We start from the raw sequence: 27,862 nt of genomic DNA, 5'->3' as shown, positions 1-27,862 counted from the left end.
CTCAGCTCTGGCTCAGTTTTCTGTTCCTCATTGTGGGCACTAGGTGGCAGTCCTGCAGTACCAGTTTTGGACCAGTAGAGGGCAGGCAGAGCCAGTGGATGCCTGCTGAGTTCTGGGAGGACAAGGAGGATTCCATACCTGTTCCTCTGAAAGAAAGAGAGGCACGTGCAGGGTTTCCTAAGGAGAAATGAGGGAGGCCTGGGTCTCCTAGAGGAATTGGGGGAATATCTGAATCTGTGGAGGGGCCTTGTTCCAAGAGGAACAAGGACACCTGAGTCCCTGAGAGTAAAGAGGGCAAGGGCCTGTCTCTCCACCTCTCACCTTCCCACCCTTGCAGGCAGTAGTTTGCAACTATGCTAATTTTCTCAGTGATCCCCCAAGCAGGAAGATTTTGAAGGCAGAAAAGTTGTTGAAGTTGTTATAAATGTCAAATATAATAGTTTCAGGGGCTGGGGAGTTGCTGAGGGGTGAGTGATTTGTGGGGTTGGGTGGGCCTGTGGGCCCAGGTCTGGGAAGGATTAAGAGGAATCAGAACTCTCAGAGGACCCTTGAGGAGTATGAAAAGCTGAGGAGGCAGGAAAGGGACACTGCCCTCCCCCTGTGGCGATTCTTCTTTCTTTCATCATCTTTGGTCACTTGGTGCTCTCAGGCTTTCTATATCTGAGGGACATTTATTGAGCACCCACAGTGTCCTAGGCTCTGCTGATTCTGAGATGGGCAGGTCTTCAAAGAGTTGAATCACTGTCTCGCTCTGCTTTTCCTCCAGGTCTCTGAGTGTTCCTCTCTCTACCCTGAGTTCCCTGAATCTGGGAACTCCCTCTCCCCACCTCTTTCCAGGTTCCCAGTTGAGAGGTGGCTGTTGCCATGGTAACAATGACGGAGTGACCTTGGGACCCAGCTGCCCCTCCCCCAGTCCTGTCATTCCTGGGTGAGGGCCCACGAGCCCAGCTCCAACCCTTCCTCCAGCTTCCAAGCCTGAACACGCCATGCCTTCAATTGCCCCACACTGTCCCATCCTTTGCCCCCTTGTCCCCAGTCAGGACACGCCCCTTGCCTGAGGGATTCAGGTTAGAATTACCCTACACTGGGCCATAGAGAGATCCTGATAGTCCTCAATTTTCTGGGGGTGGGCTTGGGTTGAGGTGCTCAACCCTTCTCTTTCACATATGCTGGTGCCCCCCACCCCATTTCTCTGCTAGGGTTGTCTCTACTCCTCCCTCTGTTCACAGCCTCAGTCCCTGAAGGCTAGAGATCAGGGAATGGGAGGGGTCACTCAACGATGAGGTCAAGCAACTTCTGGTTTGCAGAGGTCAAAGAGACAAAAGGACTTGTCCAAGGTCATGAACTTACACAACGAAATGGGTAATAATAGCTAATACTCTGAGGGCTTCCTATGTGCTTAGTATTTCTATAAGCATTTTACAACTAATTTAACTCTTACAATTATTTTTGAAGAAGGTATCATTATTATCCCCGATTTACAAATGAAGAAACGGAGGCACAGACACCAAAAGGAGTTGCCCAAAGTCACACCACTAGCGGTCTGTATGGTTAGAACTTTAACCCAAGGCTATCCTGCAGTCCATGGCCAGTCTCTCTTAGAAAGGAGATTCAGGGAACCCCCTCTTCCTCCTCTATCTCTTCTTTTACTTGCTACTACTTGCTCGCAACATAGTTGAACATCTGTCTGCCTCCAGGTTCATTCACAAATGTTCTAGTCAGAGACAGGCATGTACAAAGATTTGCCCAATCAGGAGCAGGGAGTTTGGAAAGCAGGCATCAATCAGAGAGGGTGACTTTGAGGGGCAGTCCAACAGAGAAGGAAATGGCAACTCACTCCAGTGTTCTTGCCTGGAGAATCCCAGGGACGGGGGAGCCTGGTGGGCTGTCGTCTCTGGGGTTGCACAGAGTCGGACACGACTGAAGCGACTTAGCCCCAGCAGCGGCAGCCAATGAACAGTAGGTTTGACTAGAGGGCCCGTGGCGGGACCAATCAGAGAGGTCAGAGCAGAATACCACTATACAAGGAGGGACCAATCAGAGAGGTCAGAGCAGAATACCACTATACAAGGAAAAGTGGGCACAGTGGGGCTGTGGCTTTTCATTTGGGGCCACACCTTTGAGGGGTGGTACAAACGGAACCTCTTCCTCTCTTTCCACCAACCTCCCTTCTCAATTCAGTTCGGTTCAGTCACTCAGCCCTGTTCGACTCTTTGCAACAGACGGCAGCACACCAGGCTTCCCCGTCCATCACCAACTCCCAGAGCTTGCTCACACTCATGTCCATCGAGTCGGTGATGCCATGCAACCATCTCATCCTCTGTTGTCCCCTTCTCCTCCTGCTTTCAATCTTTCCCAGCATCAGGGTCTTTTCAGATGAATCAGTTTTTCCCATCAGCTGGCCAAAGTATTGGAGTTTCAGCTTCACCATCAGTCCTTCCAATGAATATTCAGGACTGATTTCCTTTAGTACGGACTGGTTTGATCCCCTTGCAGTCCAAGGGACTTTCAAGAGTCTTCTCCAACACCACAGTTCAAAAGCATCAATTCTTCGGCACTCAGCTTTCTTTATAATCCAACTCTCACATGCATACATGTCTACTGGAAAAACCATAGCTTTGACTAGATGGACCTTTGTTGGCAAAGTAATGTCTCTGCTTTTTAATATGCTGTCTAGGTTGGTCATAGCTTTTCTTCCAAGGAGCAAGTGTCTTTTAATTTCACGGCTGCAGTCACCATCTGCAGTGATTTTGGAGCCTAAAAAAGTATACCTCCCTTCTAGGTTCCCACAGATCCAGGCTCCCTAGGTTTTCCCTGGGGTACTTCTCCCTGATAACCTTGAAAGTGAGCAGGTTTCATGTTGAATAGGTGAAGACTGGACTTTAGTTCAGAGTTGAGAATGGGGTACCCAAATTAGGCCTGAAGGGCTCTTTCCTAGGCTGCAATCTTGACTCTTTTGGAGTGGAGTCTAAGCTGGAGGTGTGGGGCTAGGATAGAGGGGTGGGGCTTGGGTGATGGCAGGACCCAAACTGAAGAAACATGAATATTACAAATTTTAAGATGGTGTCTAAGGTAAAGAGGTGGGGCTCAGGCTGTGAGGGTGGGACTTAGGCTTGAGAGGTGTTACTTATTTAGGTCAGATAGGGCAGGGATTTTGCTGTGGGATGGGGCTTTAGAGACAGGGGGTGGAGCCTGTGCTTCTGGGTGGGGCCTAAATTGTGGAAGCATTAGATTGGATCTCTACTAGGAGGTCTGGGTCAGGAATTAAGGCCGGAGGGAAATAATCACACTATATGCTTTCATCTGTCGCCTTCTTTTTCAGGCCAGTTCACATTCCCTGATTTCATGGAGCATTCCCCTGCCTCTGGGGTATATATCCTTGCCCTTCTAGCAGCCCCAGGCTGGACGACCATGTTTATTCCTGAGTGTAGGCTCTACAGTGAGTCTGCAGCAGCTCTGTCTCCCAGGCCTTCTCCTAAGAGGAGTTCAAGAACACAGTTTTACCAAGCACCTATTGGGCTTCCCAGGTGGTTCCATGGCAGAGAATCCACCTGCCAATGTGGGAGACATGGCTTCAGTCCCTGGGTCAGGAAGATCCCCTGGAGAAGGAAATGGCCACCCACTCCAGTATTCTTGCCTGAGGAATCCCATGGACACAGGAGCCTGGCGGGCTACAGACTTAGCTACTAAACAACAACTGGTGCCAAGACTATTGGAGAAATTTGGTGGACTGGAGGAAATTGGTGTGCATGCCACATGTCAGGCGGCTTACATTTCAGTTAAGAGACAATAAGCAACAAATGAATAAATAGGTAAACAAACAAGCAAGCAAGAATGTTACCAAGAGTGATAAAGGCTATAAAGGAAAAAAAAAATGAGTTTAATGGGATGATAGAAATCCCAAACAGGGTGGGACCTGTTTGGGTTTTTGTTGTTGTTGTTGTTGTTGTTGTTGCTTCTTTAGTCTCTAGAAGAGTCCTCCAGTTTCTTCCTGTCAACATTTATCGTGAAAGGTTTCAAACATATAGCAAAGCTGAAATAGTTTTACAGTGAACACCCATATACCTACCACCTAGATTCTAGATTAACATTTTGACTGTACTTGCTTTATCACATAGCCATCCATCTATCCATCCATTAATTCATTTAAAAATTATTTATTTATTTGGCTGCACGTGGTCTTAGCAGCGGGATGTGGGATCTAGTTCCCTGATCAGGGATTGGACCCAGGCTCCCAGCACTGCGAGCACAGAGTCTTAGCCACTAGGGAAGTCCCCCATTCATTAATCCATTTTAAAAGTATTTCAAAGTAAGCTGAAGACATCAGGACAACTGGTGGCAGTGAAGATATAAATTGGTCATGGTAAAGGAAGGGCTCTGTTAAAAGCTTACATTTGAATTAAGAGTTGAATGAAGCTCTTTCCCTTCAGCATGCCACTGAAGATCCTGGTGTTGCCATGTGCCACCACCCCGCCCAGTGTTACCGGTATTGTAAGAACAAGCCGTACCCAAAGTCCCGCTTCTGCCGAGGTGTCCCTGATGCTAAGATCAGCATCTTCAGCTTGGGGCGTAAGAAGGCCAAAGTGGATGAGCTCCCACTCTATGGCCACATGGTGTCAGATGAGTATGAGCAGCTCTCCTCTGAAGCCCTGGAGGCTGCCCGTGTTTGTGCCAACAAGTACATGGTGAAAAGCGGTGGCAAAGATGGTTTTCATATCTGAGTATGGCTCCACCCCTTCCATGTCATCCGCATCAACAAGGTGTTGTCTTGCGCTGGAGCTGATAGACTCCAGACAGGTATGCGCGGTGCCTTTGGAAAGCCCCAGGGCACAGTGGCCAGGGTCCCCCTTGGCCAGGTCATGATGTCCATCTGCACCAAGCTGCAGAACAAGGAACATGTGATTGAAGCCCTCCGCCGGGCCAAGTTCAAGTTCCCTGGCCGCCACAAGATCCACATCTCCAAGAAGTGGGGATTTACCAAGTTCAATGCAGATGAATTTGAAAACATGGCGGCAGAAAAGCGACTCATCCTGGGCTGTGGGGTCAGATACAAATCGCGGTCCCCTGGACAAATGATGGGCCCTGCACTCGTGAGCATCAGCGCTGTCCCCTCCTTAATCATGCTCACCAATAAATGCTATTTCCTGTCAAAAAAAGGAAAAAAAAAAAAGAATTGAATGAAAAGAAGAAATCAGCCACGGAAGGGGAAAAGAGTGTGAAGGCCCAGGGGCTGGAATGACATGATATGTTGGAGGAAGAGAAAATTCATTACTGAGTCTGGAAGACAACAGTGGTCAGGGATGAGGTCAAAAGGTGGGCAGGAGCCAGAGATCACAGGGCTAGACATGCTCTGTGAGTGTGGCTATCTCTGCCTGGATTCAGGCTTTTCATTTCTCTATCTCTGTCTCTCAGAGAAGGCAATGGCACCCCACTCCAGCACTCTTGCTGGGAAAATCCCATCTCTATGATTATTATAATATTCATTTGCTCCTTAGAAGAAAAGCTATGGCAAAAGTAGACAGCCTATTAAAAAGCAGAGACATTACTTTGCCAACAAAGGTCTGTATTGTTAAAGCTACGGTTTTTCCAGTAGTCATGTACAGATGTGGGAGTTGGACCATGAAGGCTGAGTGCCAAAGAATTGATACTTTTGAACGGTGGTGCTGGAGAAGACTCTTGAGAGTTCTTTGGACGGCAAGGAGATCAAACCAGTCAGTCCTAAAGGAAATCAACCCTGAATATTCAATGGAAGGACTGATTCTGAAGCTGAAGCTCCAATACCTTGGCCACCTGATGCGAAGAGCTGACTCATTGGAAAAGACTCTGATGCTGGGAAAGATTGAGCGCAGGACAAGAAGGGGGCGACGGAGAATGAGATGATTGGATAGCATCACTTATACTCAATGAACACGCGTTTGAGCAAACTTAGGGAGATAGTGAAGGACAGGGAAGCCTGGCGTGCTACAGTTCATGGGTTGCAAAGAGTCAGACACAACTTAGTGACTGAACAACAGCTCTTAGTTGTGTCATGCGGGATCTTTTGTGCAGCACGTGGGTTCTCTGGTTGTGGCGCAGAGGTTTAGTTGCTTCGAGGCATGCGGCATCTTCTTTTTTGGCTGTGCTGGGTCTTGGTTGCTGTGCAAGGGCTTTCTTCAGTCCCTGAGAGTGGCTTGTCATTGTGGTGGCTTCTCGTTGTGGAGCACAGGCTCCAGGGCTCCAGTAGTTTTGGTTCGTGGCTCTCGGCTCTAGAACGCTGGTTCAGTAGTTGGGGTGCATGGGCTTAGTTACGCTGTGGCTTGTGGGATCTTCCCAGACCAGGGTTTGAACCAGTGTGCCCTGCATTGCAAGGCAGATTCTTAACCACTGGACCACCAGGGACCTCCCTGTCTCTGTTTTTATTATCTTCTCACCCCACCCCCCTTTTCCACTCCCATCCATCCCAGACCTGCCCTATCCTCTTTCCTCTTTGCCTCCACCTGTTCTGCCACTTTCTATCTATGTGATTTTAGGCAAGTGATTGAACCTCTCTGTGGCTCAGTTTTCCTCATCTGTAAAATGGGCATAGTCACTTGACCTCCTTATTTGGCTTCTGTGAAGAGTGAATGGAGGATTTCTCTGGTGGTCCAGTGGTTGGGAGTCTGCCTGCTAATGTGGGGGCTGGGGCAACGGACATGGGTTTGATCCCTGGTTGGGGAAGATCCCACATGGCTCAGGGTGACTAAGCCTGTGCACCGCAACTATGGAAGCGCTCAGCATGTTTTGAGTCTGTGCTCTGCAACAAGAGAAGCCTCACATCAATGAGAAGCCTGTGCACCACAACTAGAGAGTAGCTACTGCTCGCTGCATCTAAAGAAAGCCCATGCACAACAAAGGAGAGCCAATGCAACCAAAAATTAATTATTTAAAAGATAAAGTGTGCAACTTAACAAAAACCAGAAGTGAGTGGAGTTGTATATGTGAAGCCCCTAGATCCAATCCTGGTACATAGTAGGGTTGGACATGTGTCCAATTTTGCTATTATTGTTATTGTTCTTCCAGCCTCCATGTCCTGGCAGTGAGCACCCAATGTCAGGGTGAGAGGTGGGAATGGTGGCTGGGTGGTGGTGGTGTGGTGGTTGTTGTTGTTTAGTCACTAAGTCTGACTTCTTGCAATCCTATGAACTGAATGGACTGTAGCCCGCCAGGCTCCTCTGTTCATGGGATTTTCCAGGCAACAATACTGGAGTGGGTTGCCATTTCCTTTTCCAGGGGATCTTCCTGGATCAGGGATGGAACTCAAGTCTCCTGCATTGGCAGGTGGATTCTTTACCACTGAGCCACCAGGGAAGCCAGTGATGGTGGTGGGGAGGGTGAAATCTAGAGACTCAGGGGTGGGGAGTGGGACTTTGAGTGTCCTCAGGGGGATCTAAGGGTTGTGAGTGGTTCACTAAAGTGAGGTTCCCCAGAGGGAAGCTCTGCAGAGGTGTCTTGGATCTGGGGGTGCGGGGCAGGCTCCATGTGATGATGTGAGTAGGAAGAATTTAGAGAAGGTGTTTAGGGGAAGACCTTGGAATCCAAATGGGATCCAAAATGGGAGGGATTTGGGCCACCAGGGACCTAGGGGATTGCAATAAGACAGATTTTTTTTTTTAAAGTTAAGATTTTCCCCTTTATTTACTTATTTTTATTTGGTTGCACTGGGTCTTAGTTGTGGCATGTGGGATCCTTATATCTTAGTTACAGCATATGGAATCTAGTTCCCTGACCAGGGGTCGAACTTGGCCCCCTACATTGTAAGCCTAGAGTTTTAGCCACTGCACCACCAGGGAAGTCCCATGAAATAAGACAGATTTTTGAGGCGAGAGCTTGCTGGGTTTAGAGGCCAGAATATCTCAAAAAGAGATGGAGAGTGGTCTGAGATACCCAGTGGGAGAGGGGCTCAGTTCAGTCGCTCAGTCATGTCCAACTCTTTGCAACCCCACAGATTGCAGCTCTCCAGGCTACCCTGTCCATCATCAACTCCCGGAGCTTGCTGAAACTCATGTCCATTGAGTCAGTGATGCCATCCAACCATCTCATCCCCTGTCGTCCCCTTCTGGGGGTTAGCTGTTCCATAGGAGTTGGGCAAAGGGATCTGAACAAGAAAGGAACAGGAATTCTCAGTTCCACAGAAGTCACAGGGTGGAGGAAGGGCCTGGAGGGTTCAAGAGAGAGAATAAGAACAGGGATGAGGCAGGTCCTCGGGAGGGCAGCATGGGAGGGAAGACGATCAAGAATTTGGGGCAAATTGGGCATTCTGGAAATCAAGGAGTGCCTTGGAGGGGAGGATGTTCTGGGATCTAATGGGGGTAATTGGAAAAGTCTAGAGTCTCCCATGAGGAAAAAAGTTATATTTGGCCCCCCTAGAAGTTAGACATGGTCTAGAGTCTCTACTAGGGGGCAGAGAATTGTTTGAAGTCAAGAGGGTAGAGGAGCATAGAGGGTCCTCAGGAAGGAGTGGGATATGGTCTGTGGTCCTGAGTGGCTATAGAACATGGTTTGGGTCCCCCAAGGGAGTGAGGCATGATCTGGGGTCTCCCCAGATGTTGACATATGGTCTGGATCCACTCTGGATGTTGGGGTGATCTGGGGTCCCTGAGGGATGAGGTGTGGTCTGGGGGTCCACCTGAATGTTTAGGTATGATTTAGCGCCCCTGGTAGGGGTGCTGTGGACCCTCTCGGATTTTGAGATACGGTCTGGGGCCCCCCTAGATTGGGAGGTCTGGTCTAGGGTCCCTGATGGATGTGGGGCCCAGTCTGAGGTCGCCAAGGAGAGCAGGACGTGGTTTGTGGTCCTGGGTGGCTGAGAAACATGGTCTTGGTTCTCAAATGCGGTAAGACGTGATCTGGAGTCCCCCTGGGTATCAGGACAAGATCCGAGGTCTTCGTTGGGGCTGCAAGTGTCCCCATGCCAGTCGGGGCGTGGTCTGGTGGTCTCTGGGGAAGCCGGCTGGGCTGGAGGTGGGGCTGGGGAGGGGCTGGGGGCGGGCCGGCGGCTCCGCAGTGGAGAGGGGTCTGCAGCGGACCCCGGGGCGGGGGTCGGGGGCTTGCGGCCGCCGCGCCCGGCCCCTCGGGTCTGCGCCCCCTCCCCCCTTGCGGCGGCGGCGGCGGCGGGGCTCGGGCGGCGGGCGGCGCGGAGGGCGGAGCTCGGCGGCGGCTCGGGAGGGAGGGCGGGAGGCGGGAGGGAGGCGGCCCCGCGGCACCGCGCCCCCTCCCCCGGCCCTCCCCCCACCATGGCGCGGAGCGAGGCGGCGGCGGCGGGGCCGGGCCCCGGGCCCCCCCGGGCTGGGTGAGCGCGGCCCGCAGCGGCCGGGGAGGCGGCGGGCGGGGGCGCCGGTGTGAGCGCGGGTGTGAGCGTGCGAGCGTGTGAGTGTGTGTCCGCGGCGCTGCGGCGGGCCCGGCGTGCGCTCGCGCGGCCCTGTGTGTGCCCGGCGCCGGCGTGTGCGGCGCCCTGCTTGTGTGGCCATCCGGGTGTGTGCCGGGTGTCGAGCCGAGGTGCTGTGTTCGGCCGTGCGTGTGTGTCCCCCCGGGTGGCTGCCCCTTCAGCTGTGTGTCTGGGGGGCTGTCGCGCGCCCATCGGAGGGGCTGTGTGCAGGTGTGTGTGCGTGGGTTGTGTGCCCAGGTGTGGGTTCTCCCCCCTCCCCCCCCCGAGTGAGTGTGTTCGCGCGGTAGGCTGCGTTGGATGTTTGTGTCCGGATTGGATGTCCATCCCAGGGTCTGTGTAGCCGGGTGTGCCCGCTCGGGTGTCCATTTGTGTGTGTGTGTCTGCGGGTTGTATGTCTCCAAGGGTGTGTGTCTGTGCGTCCATGTCAGGTTCCCGGCGGGAGGGGGGGGCTGGGGCTCAGCGCCTTGTGGGGCCTCTGTGTGGGTTTGGGGGAGGGGAGTTTGCCGCTCCCTCGGTCCATGTCAACTGTGGGGGGGTCCTCGGCGGTCCTTGGGGGAGACGGCCATGTCTTCCCCTTCCTGGTGGCTGGGTGGGGGGGGATGGGCAGCCGGTAGGTGGACAGATGGAGGGATGAGAGGCCGAGGGGTGGACAGATGGGCATGAGGGAGGCATGCAGACCCGGCCCTCTCCCACCCATCCCACCCCAGTTCCCTACCGGCCAGATCTCTGCAGATGGGGCCGGAGGTGCCCACATCCAGATGGCCAGGCTGGGGGACCTTTGCTGGGAGGATTGCCTCTGACCAGGTGCTCTTCAGCTCAGGCCCCCAACCCTCTGAACTCTGACCTGGCTGGGGAAGGGGGTGTGCTAGCAGGGAGGGATGTTAGGATTTCCTTGTCCTAGGAAGTAGGAGGGGCGGGGGTGCCTCAGGGCTGGGAGGGATGTGTGTCCAGACTGTGTGTGAGTGTGATTCTCTGCCTATCTGTTGTCTCTGCCAGTGGGGTTCAATATTTTGTGTGTATTTGTAAGTGTGTAAACCCCTCATAGGGCAGTTATGTGAGCATGTGCCTGTTATGAGTGAACATCTCTGAGTGTCTGTGCAAAGGTGGATCTTTTTGTACCTATGTGCTTGTTTGAGTGTGTATCAGCCTTGTCAGTGTCTGTTCCTGTTGTGGTTCTGTGCATGTGTGTGAGGTGTGTATAGGCTAGTGTGTGCATTTGTGTATCTGTTGGTGTGGGAATGTACCAGCTTTGTGACCGTGCATACTGGGGGTACATGAAGTTGCATGAGTGTGTTGGGTATTTAAGAGCGTGCACCTGTGTATCTTTGTGTGAGTGAGCATCTGTTACGTGTGTGTTGGTGAGTGTGCAAGGGTAGCTTTGTTATAGCTGCATGCACCAGGGGACACATGGGTTTCACAGTTGTGTGTGTGCCTCTGTGTGTGAGTGTGCAAGGGAAAAGGCAATGTTGTATGTGTGATTGTGTGCAGGTGTGTCAGCCTCGAGGGTCTGTCTGTACTGAGTCCATTTGCGCATTTGTGTTGGTATCTGAAGAGTGGGGTTGTGTGTGTTCAAATACGTACATGCAGGATGGTATGTGCACATGCGCCTGTGTCCTTGACATAGGTTGACCCCACTAATGGGCCCAGTGAGATGGGGGCCCATGTGGCAAGACCTGTGGTGTGCTGGGATCCATGGACACAAGTATGTCCACATCCTGGACCAAGAGCCTCCAGAGGGCAGGGGCACATAGGTCATGCTGCTGTGTCCATGGCAATTCAGATAGAGTCATGGGTTGTGGGCCCATGTGGGTTTTGGCATGTCCACATGTGTTGGGGTGGCCATGGTCTGATGGCGAAGATGGGAACTTCTGATCCTCCCCCAGCTCCTGCTACTGTTCAGGTCTTTGAAGTTGGGGCACTGGGATGTGGATTGTGGAAGGAGGAGGCTGGGAGCCTAGCATCCTGGGTTTGAAGGAGACAGAGAGCTGAGGGACCAGACTCCTGGATCTTGGGAAAGGAGGAAACTGAGGCCTGGACTGTTTGGTCTAAGGGAGGGGGAATGTGGAGATCTCGGCCTCTTGAGCCCCCAGAGGACAAAGGACTAAAGTCCTAGACTCTTGGGATTTGGAGGGTGAACAGTCTGGGGCTCAGACTCCTTGATTTCCAGAGGTGACTTCCTGGGTCCACGAGACCCTGCAGAATCTGTGGTAGGAGGGCTGAGAGAGTGACCACGGCAGGGGCTTCCTGGGCTGAGATGGTCTCTGAGGAGGGTCTCGGGAGAGGAGCCAGAAGAATACTAACAGTGGGCTTTTGTTCCTTTGCAGGTGCTGGCCCAGGCCCTGACTGCCTGAAGAGAGGTGAGTGGGGTCCCTCCGGCTGGGGATAGAGATGTGAAGTGATTGGGTTTACTCTGAGAGAGCCAGAGGCCTGGAGTGATGCCTTGTACTGAGGGGCCAGGTGCCCTCCAGGCTGGGGGTTGGTGACAAGGTCAGGAATGTCTTGTTTGGGTAAGAGCTTCGTAGAACGATGGTGTGGGTGGTAGGTGGGGTGTTAGGCCTGGAGGTATCCCCTTTTAGGCTGAGTAAAGTGGTCAGAAAAGGGAAGTTTCCTCATGTTAGTAAAGGAGGCAAGAGTTGCCTGACATGAAATGACCCTGTGTTTGGATGATGGCGTGGATATGGTTTACCATTTTGTGTGTGTGTGTGCATGTATGTGGGAACATCTCCTGGTAATCAGACCTACTGGTGGCTGAGGGAGAGCCAGAGCAAATGATCATTTAATGCTAACATGTAAAGCAGCTAACATTTATATAGCGTTTACTCCATCAGCAACTACTCTAAGCATGTTACAGCGGATTATCTCATTTAATCCTCACAATAACCCTATGCTGTCATCCCCATTTGACAGATGAACACACTGAGGCCCAAAGGGAAGAAGTCACATGGCAGGGAATTGGGGTGTGAACCTGGGCAGTTGGGGGCCAGATTCTGTCCTGCAATGCCATGCTGCCTCTCCAGAAATGTTAGCTGTTTTTATTGTTAGTATTACACTGTTTCAACTTGAGTTCCACCCTCGCTGTGGGCCTTCTGGTTTCATACATAGTGGTTCTGAGCCCCAGAGAGCTTAGAGCCATGCAGGTGCAGAGCTGCGTCTCCTACTTCAGGAGCACCACCTCCCAGGCCAGGATTTCCTGTCGGAGGTAGAGCAGTGTCCCCGAGGGAGTGCACAACAATTAGTGGTGGTGGTGGGGGGGCGTCGCTCAGAGGTGAAGCGATGCTCTGACTTTGCCTCTTTTTCTTTTTTCAGCCGCATCACTGTCTTCTTCAGTCTCTTTCTTCTGGTCTTCGTCTGTGTAACACTCTTATTTTCTCTTCTTGTCTCTCCCTCTCTCCAACTCGATGTCTCGGTCTCTCTTTTCTGTGTGGGTCTCCTCCACTCAATTTTTCTCTCTTTGCCACCGACTTGCTCCCTGTCTCTTCACCTGTCTTTCAGATTCTTTCTCTTGTCTCTTTCTGTCTCTCTCTGAATCTTTCTCTGTGTCTGCCAGTTCATCCCTCCCTCCCCCTTGTCTCTCTCTGACTCTCTTGGTCTCTTCTCTGTGTCCACAGTCCCCCTTTGCCCGTGGGCTGAAGGATCAGGGCCATATGAGGCCACAGCCCCAAACTGCAGATTCCTGGGAGGTGGGCCAGCAGGGACTGGGGCAGGGGGTGGGGTGAAAACAGTGTCAGGGACACCCCCTTCCCATCCTTTCCTCTTCACCCCCCACCCACCCCGTGTTGTGATGGGAGCTGGCATGTCGTGGGCTGCAGCTGCCGCAGGGGGAATCCCAGCCGGAAGGTTTTGCCTGGAGCAGAGGCACAGCCTGACTGTGTGTGTGTGTGTGTGTGTGTGTGTGTGTGTGTGTGTGTGTGTGTAGGCATGTATAGGGCCTTGTGTTGTGCCTATTAATGTGAGCCTGAAAGTCTGCCCCCAGCTTGGGCCCTCAGCAGAGGCCAGAAGGAAACCAGGCTCAGAGAAGGACTTCCCAAGACTGAGCAGGGAGACTGCTGTTTTCTCAGCCCCTCCCACCTTCAGTACAACCCCCTTCCCCACTGCCAAAGGTGTGTGTGGGGGGTGTTATCCTTAACATTTATTGAATATGTACTGTGTGCTTGGCCCTATGCTCCATGACCCCTATGAATGAGCTCACTGAACTCTTGCAACAATCCAGTGACGATAGTACAATTATCAGACCACTTTACAAATCAGGAAATTATGGCCTAGTTCAGGAAAATCATCGGTTTGGGTCACAGAGTTAGTAAGTTGGGGGAGCCAGGACTTGAACCCGAGTCTATTTGATTTGAAAGCCCTTGCTCTTAATAGTAGCGCACATTTATATGCATGGCACCTACTGGACGCGCAATGATGATGATGATAATAGTTACACACTAACATGTATTGAACACATTTTATGTGCCAGGCACTGTTCTGAGTATACCATGCTCATTAATCCAGTTCATCCTCACAGAGGTAAGGCCTGTTTTTGTCTCCGTTTTACAGATGAAGAAACCGAGATTCAGAGAGGTTCAGACACTTGCCCGAGATCACACAGCTAGTAAGTGTCAGAGCTGGGATTTAAACCCAGGGAGTATGGCTTTGAAATCCATGACTTTAAACCCCAGTCAGCAGTGATTTTTCAAAATATTTAGTGGGTACTAGAAGGCGCAGGCCAGGCCAGATGTCATCCCTCTGGTTGAGAGGTCATGAGAGGTCTGGGAGCTCCTGGAAGAAGGGCAGAGGCGGGGGGTTAGACACTCAGAGGTGGGGCAGTGGTAATTTACCTAGCAGCGTGGAAGTGATGTGATCTGTTCACAAGTGCATGCCAGCTGAGGATCAGTCCTGTCACTGTCCTACAGGACCCCGTTGTCAGGAAGGGACCGATGTGGGTCAGACTCCGAGCGGGACATCCCAGGGTGGCCAGGCAGGTGGTCAAGCCCTACGCCTGCCTGACCCTTCTCCTTCCTTGCAGATCTCACCTCCCGCTCCTCCCGCCTCCCCCCTGCACCATGGCTCCGGGCCCCTTCTCAGTGCTCCTCTCGCTGCCGCCTACTGCCCTGCCCTTTCTGCTGCTCCTCTGGGCAGGGGCATCACGGGGCCAGCCCTGCCCTGGCCGCTGCATCTGCCAGAACGTGGCGCCCACGCTGACCATGCTGTGCGCCAAGACTGGCTTGCTCTTCGTGCCGCCGGCTATCGACCGGCGCGTGGTGGAGCTGCGGCTCACCGACAACTTTATCGCGGCCATCCGCCGCCGAGACTTCGCCAACATGACCAGCCTGGTACACCTCACCCTCTCCCGGAACACCATTGGCCAGGTGGCGGCCGGCGCCTTTGCGGACCTGCGCGCCCTCCGCGCCCTGCACCTCGACAGTAACCGGCTGGCAGAGGTCCGAGGGGACCAGCTGCGGGGTTTGGGCAACCTCCGCCACCTGATCCTGGGCAACAACCAGATCCGCCGGGTGGAGTCGGCTGCTTTCGACGCCTTCCTGTCCACCGTGGAGGACCTGGATCTGTCCTACAACAACCTGGAGGCTCTGCCCTGGGAGGCCGTGGGCCAGATGGTGAACCTAAACACCCTCACCCTGGACCACAACCTCATCGATCACATCGCCGAAGGGACCTTTGTGCAGCTTCACAAACTGGTTCGCCTGGATATGACCTCCAACCGCCTGCATAAACTGCCCCCTGATGGGCTCTTCCTGAGGTCCCAAGGTCCGGGACCCAAGCCGCCCACACCGCTCACGGTCAGCTTCGGCGGCAACCCCCTGCACTGCAACTGTGAGCTGCTGTGGTTGCGGCGGCTGACCAGGGAGGATGACCTGGAGACGTGTGCCACGCCGGAGCACCTCACCGACCGCTACTTCTGGTCCATCCCCGAGGAGGAGTTTCTGTGTGAGCCTCCGCTGATCACGCGGCAGGCAGGCGGCCGGGCCCTGGTGGTGGAGGGCCAGGCTGTCAGCCTGCGGTGCCGCGCCGTGGGGGACCCTGAGCCCGTGGTGCACTGGGTGGCACCCGACGGGCGCCTGCTGGGGAACTCGAGCCGGACCCGGGTCCGGGGGGATGGGACGCTGGATGTAACCATCACCACCTTGCGGGACAGTGGCACCTTCACTTGCATCGCCTCTAACGCTGCCGGGGAAGCCACCGCACCCGTGGAGGTGTGCGTGGTGCCTCTGCCTCTGATGGCGCCCCCGCCTGCTGCCCCGCCACCTCTCACGGAGCCTGGCTCCTCGGACATCGCCACGCCTGGCCGACCTGGAGCCAATGAGTCCGCGGCTGAGCGCCGGCTTGTGGCGGCGGAGCTCACGTCCAGCTCTGTGCTCATCCGCTGGCCGGCCCAGAGGCCCGTGCCTGGCATCCGCATGTACCAGGTGCAGTACAACAGCTCCGCAGACGACTCCCTTGTCTACAGGTGGGTGTTAGAGTCCCTGGACCTCCTCCTGCCTCAGGGGCCCTCACTCCGCCTCCCTAGGCCTTCTTGCTCAGCTGGGGTTCTAGATGGGCTTGTAGAGTGGTCTCTGGCTCCCATTTGCCCTATTTCCTTCTCTTTCTATTTCTTGTCTTTGTTTTTCACACATCTTGCAAATCCTCCTGGAGCACCCACATGAGCCATTTATCACCATGAATGCACCCGGCATGGTCCCTGCTCTCAAGGGGCCCAGGGTCTACATCACTGCTCACCAAAGTTTTTTGATCATCTACCTTGTCAGTTAGACATTCTTAGAGCAGGAAATATACTCACACATATATAGTTACAGTTGCATTTATATTTAGAAATCACACACAAGGCTACTGTATCAACACATTGGGTACAATATAGAAACAGAAAAGTATCAGAAAAGAATGTAAGTTGTTTCCACCATCCATTGGGTTAGAAGCCATTGCCCCAGAGTGGACAGATCCCTGTGGTGTAGACCGACGTTAAAGAGGTACTTTTCCCCCATCATCTCTGATTGTCTTTTGCTCTCACTTCTGTCTGTCTATCTGTACCTTCTCTCCCTCCTGCTCTCATGAGGAACTAAGCCCCTACTATGTGCCAGACCCTCGGCTGGGCAGGAGAGACACAAGGAGATCAAGAGACCAAGCCCTGCCCTAGGGAGCTCACAGCCCAGAGGAAGGAGGCAGAGAGTATGTGATGAATTTCAGTCTTGGCTTTGCCTTGTCTCTCCATCTCGATAGTGTGGCTCACAGCAGTTGACCTGGCACACAGCGGGCGTTTGCTTGGTGGTTGTGGGCTCTGTGCACATCTCTGCTTTGTCCTGGCTCTGCCTCCCTTAGGCACATTGCTGAGTGCTTGCTGAATGTTTAATCCTTTGTATGATATACCTTGGGTGCTCCAGAGGGGGTGGAGCCACTTCCCCACCTGTGGGCAGCTCCTGATCTTGCGGGTGCTTAGACCCACACCAAGAAGCCTGCCTCTTGGCTTCCATCTTCAGCTCACCCAGTGTTCTCTTGGCCATGGTCCTGGCACACAGTAGGCACTTTCCCACCGTTGGTTGAATGAGGTGATGCCTTCCTTTTCTCTTGTCTCTGTCATGCTCATTTTCTTTTCGTTTTGAATTTGGTCACGAAACACTGAATAAATGCCTACTGTGTGCCAGTTCCATGCTGGGCCCTGGGCCTAACTGAGATGGATAAGACACTAGCCCAGTGTTAAAAACATTAGGCAACACAAATAGACCAAACAGGAACATTTGTAAGGTACTGCCAAAGGATACTATTCCATTTGACATTCCCAACCACACTGTGAGGCAGCTATGATCCCCCCTCCCATTTTATAGACAGGAAAACTGAGGTTCAGTGAGAGAAGTCACTTGTTCAAGGTCACACAGAAAGAGATAGAACCAAGATTCCAGCTCTTACCCTTCTAACTCCCAATTCTGCCCTTTTTACATTGAACACTTGTTTATCAGGCGACTGCTGTTTGCCAGCCAGGGATTAGGGGAGAGGGATAATAGATTTGTGTAAACAGCTCCTGGTTTTTGTGATTCTCCACCTCTTTCTTTTTTTCCCTTCTCTCTCTAACCCGTGGTCACTACATGGTGGGATAGAGGGAGGTTCATGGGCCCCCAGACCCAGCATTTCTGCAGATGTTGATGGCCCTCTGTCTCCAACGGGGCAACAGACCCTAGGACTCTTCCCTTCCCCTCAGGGCTACACAGTCCCAGTCCTCTGTCCCTCATTGCAGGTGCCTGTGCTACAGCACTGCAGGGGTTAACTCCCTCACTGCTGCCATGGGAGGAGGTGACAACCAACCAGAAGCCTGCTCTGCAGCCTGCTTGGGCCTTACAGCCAATTAGAGACACAGGGGCTCAAGCTTTCTTAAGGAGCCAGCCTCTGTCCTTGAAAAGGGGGGAGTCCCTAGCAACTGGTTATTTTAGGGGAAGGAGCAAAAGGAGCCCAAGACTCTTTGAGAGGGAAGACGAGAGGAAGAGGAAGACTTACAGCCAGGGGCCCAAGGTTGGATGGAGTTGGTGGGGGGGCAGTGGTCTGGGAAATGGCAGGCAGGGGGAGAGTCGGAGAGGTGGTGGGCCCCTGATGTGTAGTCTTTTGGGGGGAGGATGGCTCTTGGTGATGGCGGAAACTTCTGGAGGTGGAGGAACTGAGGTGGGTTTCAGGACCAGAAGGTGGTGTGGCTAGAGGGAAGGTGATGCTTCTGAGAGGTAAGAGGCCTGAGGAGGTAGGGGTATGGCCTTTAGAGGAGGCAGTGCTCCCGCAGCATGGTCCCCACGCAGATGAAGAGGCGGTTCATGTCTCTGATGACCCACTAAGAGCTTTGTGGGAGAGGAGAGCCTGTGAGATTGAGTGCATGCAAATCTGTGTGGGTGTGGCAGTCCTAGCTTAGCCAACAATGAACATGGAAGGGATGTGCCCAACAGAAGAGGGGCAAGGCCCAGGGGAAATGATTCTTATAGATGGGGAGGAAAGCAACTGGTAGGAGAGTGTGAGGCACAGCAAAACCAGCATTGTGTGGGATGCCAACTGTTAATGAAATTATTAAGTGCCAGGCTTTGGGGATGTTAACTCATCATACTTCACACCATCTCTATGGGGTAGGAATTCTTAATAACCTCAGTGGGGGAAATGAGACACAGAGAGGTTAAGAAACTTGCCTGAGGTCACAGAGCTAGCAAGCAGCAGAAGAGAAACTCAAACTCTGGCATCGTGGCTCTCAGACTTTGTCAGCTTAACCACTTCTCTTCACTGCCACTTGTTTGAGAGCAGGGGTCCATGGCAAGATTTGCCCCAATTATGGATGAAACTTACCTGGGGGCGTGGTGTAGTGACTTCAGGTAGTATAGGGCAGGGTGTGCACATAAAGTGGTCGTCTCTGATACCTGGGTACAGGGCATCACATGCAGAATGGACATGGTCCTAGGCCGGGGAGGTGAACCATCTCCCCTGGGCCATTGTGGGGTGTGGCTTGGAAGGCACTTGTCAATCAGAAGGGAAGTGGCCTTTAGCCCTGGCCCCTTGGTGGGCGGGAATATGTAGTGGAGGGGATAAGATAGATGCTGCTAGGAGAGGTGTATGTATACCTAAGGGTGGGATATGCAGATAAGGGGGCGTCGTCTGTATCATGGTTTCCTTGAAGGGGTAGGAACATGTAGAAGAGAGGAACTAGAAGAGTATCCATTGTCCCAGTAGGAGTAAGACTGGGAGTATGAGGTGACCTGCTAGTCCACCCCATTGAGAGTGAGGTTTGCAGGTAATGGGGCGTGGCCTGTAGCATCCATCCCCTTAAAGGGTGGGAATATGTGAGCGCTTGCATGGCATTTGTCCCAGTAGGAATGAGACACTGCTAGGGAGCAAGCCCCTTGAGAGCAGGGCATAAAAGCTGTAGCACTCCTCCCTGGGGGCCAGGATATATAGATGAGGGGAGACGAATGGCTGAAATTTGCTGTGAAACATGGGTGGGGAGTGGGTCTGATGGTGGGCCATGCAGATAAGGGGCGTGGCCTATACCCAAGGTCCTGAGAGGGTGGGAATTTGTTGCTTGAGTGGCTGCTGTTGTCCCAGAGGGGGTGAGACACTGGTAGGGAGGCATGGTTAGGTCTGCACAGGTGGTGGGGACATGCAAGTGAAGCAGCTTGGTTCAGAGTGGTGCTAACCCCGCGCTGATCCCGCCCCCTCCTGCAGGATGATCCCATCCACCAGCCAGACCTTTCTGGTGAATGATCTGGCAGCGGGCCGCGCCTACGACCTGTGCGTGCTGGCCGTCTACGACGATGGGGCCACGGCGCTGCCGGCCACCCGAGTGGTGGGCTGCGTGCAGTTTACCACCGCTGGGGATCCCGCACCCTGCCGCCCGCTGAGGGCCCATTTCTTGGGCGGCACCATGATCATCGCCATCGGGGGTGTCATTGTCGCCTCCGTCCTCGTTTTCATCGTTCTGCTTATGATCCGCTACAAGGTCTACGGCGATGGGGATGGCCGCCGAGTCAAGGGCACCTCCAGGTCGCCTCCGCGGGTCAGCCACGTGTGCTCGCAAACCAACGGCGCAGGCGCAACGCAGGCCCCGCCCCCGCCGGCGCCCGACCGCTACGAGGCGCTGCGAGAGGTGGCGACTCCCGCGGCTGCGGCGGCGGCCGTCGAGGCGAAGGCCGCGGCGGCCGACATGGCTTCCGCGGAAACGGAGGCGGTCCTTGGACGTTCCCTGGGCGGCTCGGCCACCTCGCTGTGCCTACTGCCATCCGAGGAAACCTCCGGGGAGGAGTCCCGGGCCGCGGTGGGCCCTCGGAGGAGCCGTTCCGGGGCTCTGGGACCGTCGGCTTCACCGCCCCCCAGTTTAGCTCTGGTTCCTGGGGGAGCCCCGGCCCGGCCGAGGCCTCAGCAGCGTTATTCGTTCGACGGGGACTACGGGGCGCTCTTCCAGAGCCACAGTTACCCGCGCCGCGCCCGGCGGACAAAGCGCCACCGGTCCACGCCGCACCTGGACGGGGCCGGAGGGGGCGCGGCCGGGGAGGACGGAGACCTGGGGCTGGGCTCCGCCAGGGCGCGCCTGGCCTTTACCAGCACCGAGTGGATGCTGGAAAGTACCGTGTGAGCGGCGGGCGGGCGGGCGCCGGGACGCCTGGGTGCCGCGGACAAACGCCCAGCCGCCCTGACGTTTAGGGCAGGATTCGGGGGTGAAAGCGCCGAGCCAACACGTCGTCGGACTGGAGGAGAGAAGCACCCTTCTCCCTGGAGAGGGGGGCGGGCTGCCTGGGCTGTGGCTCGAGGCCACGCCCCCGCGCTCAGGGGGGTTTGAGGGCGGGCCGCCGGGCTCCCCTCCCCCGCGGACTCCGAGCCCCTCTCCTGCCCCTCCCCCCGCGCGCTCGCGGACCTCGCTGGAGCCGGTGCCTTACACAGCGAAGCGCGGGGAGGGGCAGGGCCCCCCCGACACTGCAGCACTGAGACACGAGCCCCCTCCCCCCGCCCGGGACCCGGGGCAGGGGCGAGGGGCCCATTTCACGTATCTGGCTGGACTAGATCCTATTCTGTCCCGCGGCGGCCTCCAAAGGCCCCCCCACCAACCCCATTCAATTCCCTGGTCCCGTCGTCGGGTCTGGCTTGGGGTCCCCTTTTCTCTGTTCCCCTCGTTTGTCTCTGTCCCGCCCTCTGTCATCTCTGTCTTACGTCCTTCCCTGTTCGTCTCTCTTTTCTCTGTCCCGTCGTCTGTTCTCCCTCTGCCCTCCCGTATGGCGTCCAGCCTCCTTGTCTCACCAGATTATCTCCCCCAGTACACAATTCTCCCGGGCAGGTCCCACCGGAAGGACCAGACTCTCCCCGACTCCTTCCTCTTACTCCCAAGTGAATCCCCACAGGAACAAAATCCAAAACCAAATCCCCCTCGCTACCGGAGCCGGGACCCTCCGCCGCAGGAGAATTAAACTTTTTTCTGTGTCTGAGGCCGCTCTGCTGACCTCTGTGTGTGTTCGCGTGTCTTGGGAGGTTGGCGGGGCGTGGCCTAGATTACAGCGCTAGGACTATTAAGTGAGACTAAAGGTAGGACGGCTGACTGCGACCAGGGAGATTTGCAGTTTCCTACCCTTTGAGAGATTTAGAGGTGGGGAATAATATACACAAAACCAAAAGCAATAGCTAAGCTTGAATGAGTGCTTACTATTGCCAAGCACTTAAATCGTTTAATCGTCACAACAACCCTAGGACATCAGTACCATGACCCCATTTTATAGATGAGAAAACTGGGGTCCAGAAGTAAAGCAACTTGCTCCAGGTCGCATAACCAGAAGGTAACAAAATTGGGATTTAAAACGGCAGGCAGCCTTCTGAATCTTTAGTGTCCAGCAACTAGGGAGTGTTCATTTTCCACATAGGCATTGTGCTAAGCACAGCTCATCTCTCTGAGGTCCGACAGCTGTTGGAGGTTGATACACTTGGCCCCATTTTACAGACAGGAATCTATACCAGGAAGAAGTGAAGTCACTTGCCCAATATTTTCCTGGTGAAGAAAGAGTTGGCAGTTTGACCTCAGTATCTGTTCCACTCTACTACAAAATGTAGCCTCTGATGTCTGTGTCTGGAGGCTGGGGAATGGACCCCAAGGACCTTAATTAGCTGAGCCTGGGTATCAAAAGCCAGCCTGGTGGGAGAGGGGACATGGGAAAGGGCTCATGGGTCACACTGTTTGGAACCTGAGGGATCTTAGGAGGTAGAGAAGGGGTCTACTTGAGGGCACAGAGGCTGGCGTGGGCGGAGAGGGCAGGGGAGTTTCTCAGACAAGGGTGTGGGCTGTGGCTGGGGAAGCAGGGAAGTTTTTTGGGGGGGGTGGTGGATGGGTCCTGCAGTGAAAACTTTTCTGATCCTAGGGAAGAAGGAAGAAGGCTTCATGCCAGCCAGGAGCCTCCTGAGGCCTGGGGAGGAGGAGAGAAAGACAGAAATAGAAACAGAGCAGGAGGGAGGGGGATGGATCTGGGCAGACAGGGTGGGAGGCAGCAAGGACAGAGGCACCAGAGAATCACAGGCCAGCATCACCCAGTGGCCCAGCTGCACTTATCTATCTCAGTCATCACGACTCCTGGGTACCGGGGGCTTCCCACACACCAGCCGTGGTGCTCACAAACCCTCCTTGAAGCATGAATAGAGCGTGCAGCTCAGCCCCTGGCACAGAGCACAAAACGGACTTACTCAGAGAGGAAGCGTGATCACGTCTATACTCCAAAACAGATGTGTGCAGTGTGTGCACCCTCTTATTTATTTTAGACTAGGTAAGTTGATTTATTTAGAGGGAAACACACTTCACAGAGTGCGGGCCATCTCAGAAGGTGAGAGGCCTTGTGCACCCCCTTTTCTAGACAAGGAAACAAGTTCAGACGGGTAAGCAGCTTGCCCAAGATGATGCAGTCTGTAAACGGCAGAGCCATGATTGGAGAATTTACTGCCTTCTTATCCTGCACACCTAACCGTCTGACTGTACTGTCTCTGCTCCACCTGATAAAGCTTTACTGAGCATGTGCTATGTACCTGGCTCTGTGCAGGGGATACCGCAATGAACAAAACAGATGAAACAAGAGACCCCTGCCCCACGGAGCTTATATTCTAGAGACAGGAGCCAGTAATCAAGCGAGTAAATTATGAGTGTCTGGTAGTGGATAAGTGTCACATGGAGAATGAAGACATTCTCATTTTGATGGGGGACTTCCCTGATGGACCAGTGGTTAAGACTTCCCCACTCCCAATGCAGGGGGCCAGGGTTCGATCCCTGGTCAAAGATATCAACCTGTAGGCTGCAGGTGCAGCAGAAAAAAAAAAAAAACAACAACCAGGGTGATGGGATGGAATGACTGAGAAGTTTATTTTATTTATTTCTTGGGGTATAGTCGCTTTACAATATTGTGTCAGTCTCTGCTGTACATCAAAGGGAATGAGCTATACACACATCCTCTTCCTCTTGGACCTCCCACCACCCCATCCCAACCATCTAGGTCACCACAGAGCGCTGAACTGAGCTCCCTGCACTATACAGCAAGAGCCCACTAGCTATCTCTTTATACATGGCTGTGCTCATGTGTCAATCCGTCTCCCAATTCACCCTCCCCCCAGTCAAGCCCCCGTGTCCGCATGCCCATTCTCCACGTCTGGATGAGAGACTTACTTTAGACTGGAAGGTCCAGGAAGGTGATATGGGAGCTGAGAAAAATCCACTGTGGAAAGAGCCAGGGAAGAGCATTCCAGGCAAAGAGAATAGCATGTGCAAAGGAGTGTGCTTGCCGTGTTGGAGGCAGTGTGTCTGGACTGGAGTAAGGGGGAGACTGAGAGGAGAGCAAGTGGGAGAGGCAAGCAGGGAGCAGCTTCTGCTGAGCCTTGTGGGCTGTGGTCAAGAGTCAAGATTTTATTCTCAGCTGTGGGTTTCAGCTGGGGCAGTATTTGGTTTGACTTCTATGAAGAACTCAGCTTTGACTGAGGTGTGCCTGTCTTCACAGCAAAATCAGGAACTGCCATCTCAGAACTTGGCATGCACCCTTTGACATATTTGGGGCCCACATGGTCCCTAGGCCAGCCCTTTGAATGATAGCTCCCTACATTCCTCTGTAACATCGGGCCTTTCATTTAACAGAGAAGTACTTATCATTGGCAGTGACATCCCCCCCTCACCCCCCTGCCCAAACTGAGAGCTTTAAACCCTAGGAATAGGTACATTAGGTGAGACAGGGCATGGTATCATTCAACAGGAGTGTTGGAGCACCTCCTCTGTGCCTGGCCCTGTGCTGAACACTGAATATCCAAAAGTGACCCAGACAGCTCCAGTCCTTGCCCTCCTGAAGCTCAGACAGACAGATGGCAATAGGGCTGTGGCGTGAGAAACGTAAAGCCTATCGGAGCACAGAAGGGTTGCCTGACCCTTCCCAGAAGTTCAGGGAAGTATATTAGCCACAGTCTTGTCTACAAGCGCAAGGAAGTCAGCTTAACTTGATTAGGTGTAAAAAAAGTGTGCATATGTTGGCTCGTAGAGCTAGGAAGGAGGCAATTAAGGGCAAAACTATAAGGAATTTTACCTTAGAGACTGGAACTGAGACTCAACTCCATCAGGACACTCTTCCCATTCATTTCTCTTCTCCACTTGTCTCAGCTCAGATGTGTCCCTTCCACTGCATGTAGTGGGGAAAATGGCTATTTATTTACAGACACAGACTCAACCCTTCTAGCACTGTAGCCCAGAAGTAAAATGGCAGAATCTCCTCCAGTCCTAAATAAAAGTGAATCCCAGGGAAGGGCTCTGGTTGGTTTGACTAGGGTCACATGCCAACCCTGCATTGATTGGGCCGTCCAAGGGAATGGAATTGGGAATGGAATTTGATTGGCCAGATCACAGTCACATGTTCAGATTGTGTGGCTCTGGAAAAAGAGGGGCGAGCTAAAAATATTAGGTTGAACCGTATGAAATCGCCAGTTCTATAGGTTAGAAATGGCAGAATACTGGCAATTTCTTCAGTTGAAATAGTCACCAGAAAAGTAAGGTGATAAAACTTGTTGGATATAGAAAAGCAATAGAAACCCCAGGGTACCACTCAGAAGAACTTTTGGAGGAGGAAGTGATATTACTGAGACATAGGAAATGAGTAGAAATTAGACGAAGACATAGTGGTGATGGGAGAGTAAGGGGCACATGTCCCAGGCAGATGGAACAGCTTATGCAAAGGCTGTCATGAGGAAGTTACAAGGGAAGACTTGTCATTGTACTCTGGAGATGGAGTGCTGTGATTGGGCAAACCTGAGTCGTGTGTCCAACCAATGAGGGAGTGAGGAAGGGGGCTCATGCCCCAAAGGAAAATTGAGAAGCTTTAGCAGGAGACAGGGATTCTGGGCAGGCAACACCAAAATATATCCAGTTCAAAATTTCTTTTTTAGGCCTTGACATCTCCAAGCAGAGGTTTGCAATCTTATTTCAATTACACCACTCATGTCTGAACTCAGATTTGTCTTACATGATTCAAATTTTTATTATCAAATAATAACTGGTCACTTTTTCTGGGTTTTGAGTGGGCATACAGAGATGGACTTTTGAGGATACATTAGGCTACAAGAAACAAAACCTAATTAACATGACTCAAGACGTTTGCTTATCTCAATTTTCCTACCCATTTTCCCACTCCTTTGTTCCCCCTTTCTTAGAAGAACAGTTTCACAGTCTAGGCTTGTTGCCTTATGGTCACAAAGTGGCCACCACAGCTTCAAGTCTTTCTTCCTCATATGAATGAACTAAGCAGGAAGGAAAGGAACAAATGGAAGGAATTTCTCTCTGCTGGGGAAGAAAAAAATCCTAAAAAAAAAAAAATAATGGCAATAAATGCAGGTATGGGGCTTAACCTCTGCCAATTGTTTTCAATTATTTACATAAATTAGTTTATTTCATGGCCCTTCCACTGCAGAGGCAGGTGGTCCACACTGGCCCTTCTCTAATTTCATAATCCACAGGATCTGTGAGCATAATAAGATATTTGTTGTTTCACTCCATTGTGTTTAGGGTGTTTGTTATAACTTGGAGGATATTGTTTGTGTGAAAGCTGGAGCCATGGCTGCCACTTTGAGATCATGAGGTAGCCAGAGAAAGCGCTGGTCAACAGAGATGGAAAGAATCTGTTTTCCCAGTGACATTATTAAGTGAATGAATGAATGAGTCCCGGAACTGCCCTGCCAACTCACTTTTTATTATGTGTGATAATACATTCATTTCTGTTCTACCCTTTTGAGTTGGGTTTCTGACACCTATTACAGGATAAAGAATCCTGATATAGACTTCTATCTGTCCTAGGTACACATGGAAAAGAGAGACACACATTTCACACAGACAGGGAAAGACTTATAAACATGTGCACAAATACACATGCCCGTACACACATGTGGGCATGAATATGCTGTTATGCATCTTCAGACTCTGGTTTGGGAAGATACTTGCTTGGATGCATACACGCAGTCACAGAAGGCAGGCACACACAAGTATATGCACCCAGTAATGAATTCTGCTTGCACCACACAGACATCCACACTCAGTCACAGACCCACAGTAACACACACTCAAGGATTCACTTATTGCAGAAGGTTCCAACTCCTTACAGTTTATTTCTGCAGCTCTATAAATAAGAGGTGAGGGACTTTCCTGGTGTTCTAGTGGCTAAGACTCTCCACTCCCAATGCAGGGAGCCCAGGTTTGATCCCTGGTCAGGGAACTAGATCCCACATGCTGCCACTAAGAGTTCAAATGCCATAACTGAGAGTTTGGATGCTATAACTGAAGGTCCTGCATGCTGCAATGAAGATGGAGGATCCCGTGTGCTGAAACTAAGACCAGTGCAGCCAAATAAATACGTATTTTTTTTAAAAGGGGGTGAGAAGAAATATCTTCAGGCAGGCCTGGGGTTAATGCATAAAGAAGGTCTGGGTTCTCAGATGGGCTGAGAGCAGGTCCTGGTTCTCAGATGCACACGTCTCTTCTGATGACACAATTCACATCCCAAGTGAGAAGGTGGAAGAGGTTGAATGAGGCAGGCCTTGAAGCTGTCCTGAGACTCCTGTGGGAGAGATGAGAAATTTCCCACTGATGCCCAGTTTTTCATTGCCCAGGCATCAGCCTCCACCTTACCCAGGGCCCAGATATTCATGCTTTTCCAGGGTCACTCACCTTCTCTGGGGCCTCTTGGAGCTGTTGCAGCCAGTGCTGGAAGAGGCCCTGGGGCCTGCAGCCTGCTGCGGGCTGAGCCCAGACCCAAGCACAGAAAAGGATGGTGTGTGAGACAGGACTTGGGACAGAAGGGTGAGGTCCCATCTTCCCAGAACCCGCAGACCCAGCCCAGGTGCCCCGAGCACTCACACAGGCCTGGAGCTTGCAGTGCTAGGAGTATGGCGAGAAGGGGCTGCCCCAGGGTGTGGTCCAGGGATGAGGGAATCGTGGCCCCCAGGACCCTTCAGGGTCAGGACCAGCTCTGCCCCTAAGGCTATGGGGCGCTCCCATACCTGAGAGGTGAGAGAGAACAGGTGAGGTGGAATGGTGAGGAAGGGCAGGCAAGAACACTCAGTGAAGTGGAGACAGGGAATCCAGGGGAGGAGGGCAGGTGATATGAGACACATGATGGGGACAGGTGATGGGAGAGCTTACGAGGGAGCGAGTAGAAGGGAACGCATGGAAGGAGACTGTTGAAGGGGATACAGGTGAGGCAGAACGACAGGGGAAGAGACAGGTGAAAAACTGAAATAGGGACAAATGAAAAGTGACCCACGGGAGGGGTCACAGAGGTTTGAAGAGGCGGGGATGGAGAGGGACCGAGGTGGGAGTCAGTGGTGAGGGGAAGAAGGAGTTAGTGTTGAGAGTCGATGGTGATGGGGGGGCAGGGCAAGGGGCACAGGTCGGGGACAGAGCTGGGAGAGGAAAGGAGAAATGAGAAGGAAATAGGCAAGAGGGCAGGTGAGAGGGACAGGTGAGGG

The 27,862-nt window shown here is 52.9% G+C and overlaps 1 protein-coding gene and 1 pseudogene across 1 annotated transcript; both read left to right on the top strand.

Annotated features, from left to right (window-relative positions):
- Nucleotides 1–80: 80 nt before the first annotated feature.
- Nucleotides 81–20,486, top strand: LRFN1 (leucine rich repeat and fibronectin type III domain containing 1). The gene is made up of 4 exons (XM_052655712.1): nt 81–161; nt 13,943–13,997; nt 14,412–15,851; nt 19,580–20,486. The coding sequence occupies exons 3-4, from the start codon at nt 14,449–14,451 to the stop codon at nt 20,484–20,486; spliced, it is 2,310 nt and encodes a 769-aa protein (XP_052511672.1). The 5' UTR covers nt 81–161; nt 13,943–13,997; nt 14,412–14,448.
- On the top strand, nt 4,439–5,076 carry LOC128063122 (60S ribosomal protein L10-like; annotated as a pseudogene).
- Nucleotides 20,487–27,862: the final 7,376 nt, after the last annotated feature.

Source organism: Budorcas taxicolor, chromosome 18 (genome assembly GCF_023091745.1).
Source record: "Budorcas taxicolor isolate Tak-1 chromosome 18, Takin1.1, whole genome shotgun sequence".
Taxonomy (NCBI): domain Eukaryota; kingdom Metazoa; phylum Chordata; class Mammalia; order Artiodactyla; family Bovidae; genus Budorcas; species Budorcas taxicolor.
This window is presented reverse-complemented; position numbering and strand designations above follow the sequence as displayed.